At 36.7% G+C, this 4,811-nt stretch overlaps 1 protein-coding gene across 1 annotated transcript; it reads right to left on the reverse strand.

The window, feature by feature from the left end:
• Positions 1-2,971: 2,971 nt before the first annotated feature.
• LOC131630859 (uncharacterized) lies at positions 2,972-4,354 on the reverse strand. Its single transcript, XM_058901604.1, has one exon. It carries the CDS (start codon positions 4,352-4,354, stop codon positions 2,972-2,974), a length of 1,383 nt encoding a protein of 460 aa, XP_058757587.1.
• Between the last annotated feature and the right edge of the window lie 457 nt (positions 4,355-4,811).

Genomic DNA, 4,811 nt, shown 5'->3' on the forward strand with positions numbered 1-4,811 from the left:
ATTTGATCTAAATTTATGGAGATTGAGATTGATACAAGAAAGTACAAATTGGTTGGTTTTAGAAAGATTGAAAAAAACCAAATTTCATCAAATTATCAATCATTGATTCAAGAAGATTTGGTTAGAGTTTGTTAACTTAATTGCTCACACTATAAGTATGGAACATGGTCAGATGCTAGGGGGATTTTTCTGCAGCCAGGAACGATAAAGAAGCTTTCAAAATTTCAAAAAAACGTGAGAGATGGAATGCAAGGTTGGAGGACGATTCAGAGAGTTTGGTGGATTCTAATACGTTCCTGGGACGCTTTTGAAGCCCTACCAATCATCTTCGAGACTCACAGTGTTCAGAACCGTCAACTATACATCACGGTTTGCTCATATATTTTAATTTCTGATTTCAATTCTTTACCCATCATAAATGAAATTGGATTGCATAATATTGTTTATGGTGATGTTTTCATGCTATTGGTACCATTTAATTGAAGTTTAGGTGCATATACGATGATCCACCATTGCTAGGTTTTCAAAGCTTCCAATTGGGAATTCTGGAATTGGGAAGAATTTGCCAAAGTTGAAGATACCATTGAGTTTAGGAGATGATTTTTAGTGGAATCGTGTATTCAAAATTAATTTTATTTGCTATTCTCGTCGAGTTTGAATGTCGCAGGTGATGGCTACGAAAGAAATCTCGACGGTTTTGAAGCTATTTCGTAGCAGGTTTTCTGGGCGAAAAAGATGAAGAAGATGACCAGGTGGCGGTGGTCTATTGGTGCGATTCAAATACTGCTGCCACGCGCGCGTTTTCCAACCTTGAAAATTGATTGTTTAATATAATGATATGGGCGTATTTGTTTAACAACAACGAACGCATTGCCTAGTGGAGAGTATCATCGTGCAGTCTTCACGCGCAAGGGCAGGGGTTCGATCCCTGCCTCTTGCATTAATTTTATGACATTTTCGTTGGTTAAACATGCTTGCAGATTCTATGCTGCTAGCGTGTACAGGCTACGGTACACCAACCATCAGATCACCACTAGATCATCATAGAAGTACATCTAACGCCGAGGAAGCGCTTCCTCACCATGGAACCTCACAGGGTCAACACACCATATCCACAGCTAAGTTTATTTAAATTTTTTTATTTATTTATTATATAGTTCTTTTATTTATTCTTTATTTTTGTTTATTAACATTTATTTTAAAATCTTTTTAAAATTTCCTTTTGTTTCACAAAATCATTATTTTGATAATATTTATTTAATTAATTTATTTTAATTGTTAATAATTTCTTTTGTTAAAAATATTCCTTTTGATTAATAGTTTTATTTGATTTAAATTAATTTAAATTGTTTAAATTATTTAATTAATTATCAAGATTTTTATTAATTGATTAAAATAAATATTAGGGTTAGGTAATTTAATCGAAACTTTATTTCTTGCCGATTTAATTAATTAGGTTGAAAACCAATAATTAATTAGTTTGGATTTTATTTATTCTATTTACCATAGCTAACTTGTGCCCGAATCGGGGTTCATCATTCGATCAGTCATACGCTACGCTGAAAATTTTCCTTTTTTCTTTGAGCAGTTTTTCAGGGTTACCATCAGGGTTCTTACGACTACGCGCCCCGTCAATCAAAAGCTAAGTTCTAATCTTTTCTCTTTTTATTTAAATATTTATTTTGCCTTATAAATTAAATTAGGGTTTACTTTCAAAGGTCAATGAACTCCTCCTACACTTACCCTTCTGTTTATTTTTCCTTTTCCAAATTTCAGGGTTAACCAACCAATCAAATCTCAGATGTTCGGTAACCCTAAAACTCATTCTCTTTTGTTATTATTATTACTTATGTCAAAACTATATACCTTGTGGGGTTTTTTTTAGATTTATTGCTTTTTCTCCCCCTTTCCCATGGTTTATTGTGTAACTGCTTCTTGTTGTATTGTGTGGCCTTGAAGGCACTTAACACTGCTTATTATTATTATTGCGTGGTTAGTAATCTAGGGAGTGATAAACCATGAATTGAACATAGAATCACTAACTTTACAAGATAAAGGTAATCGAAGTTAACCACGTGATTGTTGCACCCACACACCTTTTATGGTAACCCCTCTTGTTGCCTGTTGCCTGTTGCCTTGTTGCCTTGTGTTTTTCAGTGCAGAATAGCCAACTCCCTCGAATACGAGGACGCCTCAGCAATGTTGCCCTCAGTTCATTCAGATCATAAGTCCCAATGATGCTGCCTTCGATTCGCTAATATGATCTCGTCCCTCGAAGTTGCCTACGAAATGTTGAGGTGTCCTCTGGTTGCCTAATAATGATGGCTATTCTGATCCTTCCCTTAGACTACCTACCCTCTTTATGGTAGGGACAGTCTTGTGGCGAATGATAATTCTCGATGACCCGCACATCCAATTGAAAGACTTCTTGCCCTCTCATGGTATGGATAGACCCTTTCGCCCGAAAGACTTAAAGAATAAAAAAGACAAACTTAGCGTAGGTAGTTCTCAATTGCTTGCTCACATTCAAACTTTCAAATTACTTTTCACACCTCTCTTTTCAAATACTTTCAAAATAAGGCTACGCTTATTTACAAGCTAAATTCCTTAATGAAATCTTTTTACTATTCACACACGACACTTCAAACTTTTCAAACAAACAAAACAAAGTGAGCTAAGCAATTAAGAGCCCATGGATAACCATGGATACAAAGGATGCCTTACACCTTCCCTTTGTATAACTTACCCCCCGAACTCAAAATCTTTCAAAGGTCTTTCCTGTTCTTTTTGCCTTTCCTAATTGGATAAAATAAAAGTCGGTGGCGACTCTTGCTTACCGTACATTTCAAATAAAGTCAGTTCACCGTATTACAAAAGGCATAAACATCCTGTCTTGTTCAAAGAACTCATGAACTAACTCTATCACATCATCCTTGATGATATGCCAGCAAGTTTTAAAGAATTTGGAGCCTTATCCATCCACTCCAGGAGACTTTAACTCACCATTGCCTTGCAAGGCTTTTTCAATCTCCTCAATTGTGACTTTACTGACCAGCATCTCCCTCTTCCCCTTGTTAAACTGACTACCTGCTGTTAAGGCTTCAATATCAACTTGATGAAGTCTAGTACTATCTTGCCCCATAAGCTTTCTATAAAAATCCATCACCTCTTGTGCAATGTCATCTTGAGTAGTAGGGAGAGTCCTATCTTCTTTCTGAATAATACTCATTCTTTGGGAGCTATGTTTAGACTTTAGAAAGGCATGTAAATAGGCATTATTTCCATCTCCTAATCTGATCGATTCAATTTTTGTTCTTTGTTGCATCATTTTTTCCTCCATCTCATTCCAATAGATCACTGCCTTAGTCCTTTCCTTAACAATACCAATGATGTTTGGATCCATCTTATGACACCTAAGCTCTTCATAAGCTCGATCCATCATCTTTCTAGCCTTAGTCTTCTTATTCTGAATATCATTTGACTGTTTCTGCAACTTCACCAAATCAGGTTTCAATCTCTTCAGTTTAAACCACAGTTTTTGCATAGGAGTCCCTCTAGTAGGTTGAGCCCAATTCCTTTCCACACATTCCAGGTATCCCACTGCATTCACCCAACAATTATTAAATCTAAACTGCCCCCTACCATAATTTTCTCCAGGAGTAGTTAGGTATAAAATTTCATGATCAGATACATGAGGAGGAAGGATGGTAAGCACAACTTGACTGTTTTCATGAAGCCATTCAACATTAGCCAACAATCTATCTATACGGGAGTAGATGGGATTGCTAGCCTTCTTATTGGTCCAAGTAAAAAATTCACCTGTGATGTCCATTTCCCCTAGCCCAGTTATGTCCATCATAGCTTGGAAATCCTCATATGCTATTTCAGTAACAAGATTCCCTCCAATCCTGTCTTGACTAGAAGCCACATTGTTAAAGTCTTCAACAGCACACCAAGGCCCTTGTTGGTTCTTATGTATGTCTTCTAAGTCCTTCCATAACCTCTTCCTATGTGTCAGATTATTATGAGCATATATGGAAGTCATCCAGAATTTAAAATTACCATCTACTGCATAAACACCACAATGAATAAACTGACTAGAGCTAGTAACATCTATAATGATTACTTTATTAGGGTTCCACTTAATCCACACCCTCCAATTACCAAGGTGACAATATTTGTTAATATAATCTCCTTTTAGGCCAAGTTTATTCCTAACACCAGAAGCTTTATTTTCCTTAACCCTAGTTTCAATCAAAACTATAACATCAGGCTGAAGCTTAAAGAGATGGGAGCTAACCTCCCATAGCTTACCAACTTTGTTTAGCCCCCTAACATTCCAAGCAGCTAACATGGTCCTTTGTCAAATGGGTCCTGTGAGCCATTCAAAGCTCCCAAAGCCCCAAATCCATTAAGACATTGTAACACAACAGAAGATTTAGTTAGCATAGTACCTTTACCTCTATCACGTGCAGCTTTTCTCACAGGTGTCCAAATAAATTCATCTTCCACTGTCACCTTTGAATCCTCTATAGTGGCATCCAGTCCACTTTCCTCTGGCTTTACAATCTCATCCTTCTTTTTCTTAGGCTGCCATACTTTCTGTTTGAGTGTAGTCTCACATTGGTGCCCAATCTTCTGGCATTTCTCACAAAACTTAGGTCTCCATTCATACTCAATGGCCTGCTTCCTTTTTCTACCTTCATTATCAGTAATGGTGATTTCATCAAGCAACTTCTGTGGTATTTCAACTTCCACCAGAATTCTCGCATAAGAGACTATCAGTTTATGCATGATGCATTCATCCGTGA

The sequence above is a fragment of the Vicia villosa genome, unplaced genomic scaffold, assembly GCF_029867415.1.
Source record: "Vicia villosa cultivar HV-30 ecotype Madison, WI unplaced genomic scaffold, Vvil1.0 ctg.000745F_1_1, whole genome shotgun sequence".
In the NCBI taxonomy this organism is placed as follows: Eukaryota; Viridiplantae; Streptophyta; class Magnoliopsida; order Fabales; family Fabaceae; genus Vicia; species Vicia villosa.

Coding starts and splice junctions, on each gene's coding strand:
- LOC131630859 (XM_058901604.1), bottom strand. CDS start 4,354: ATGTTAGCTGCTTGGAATGTTAGGGGGCTAAACAAAGTTGGTAAGCTA.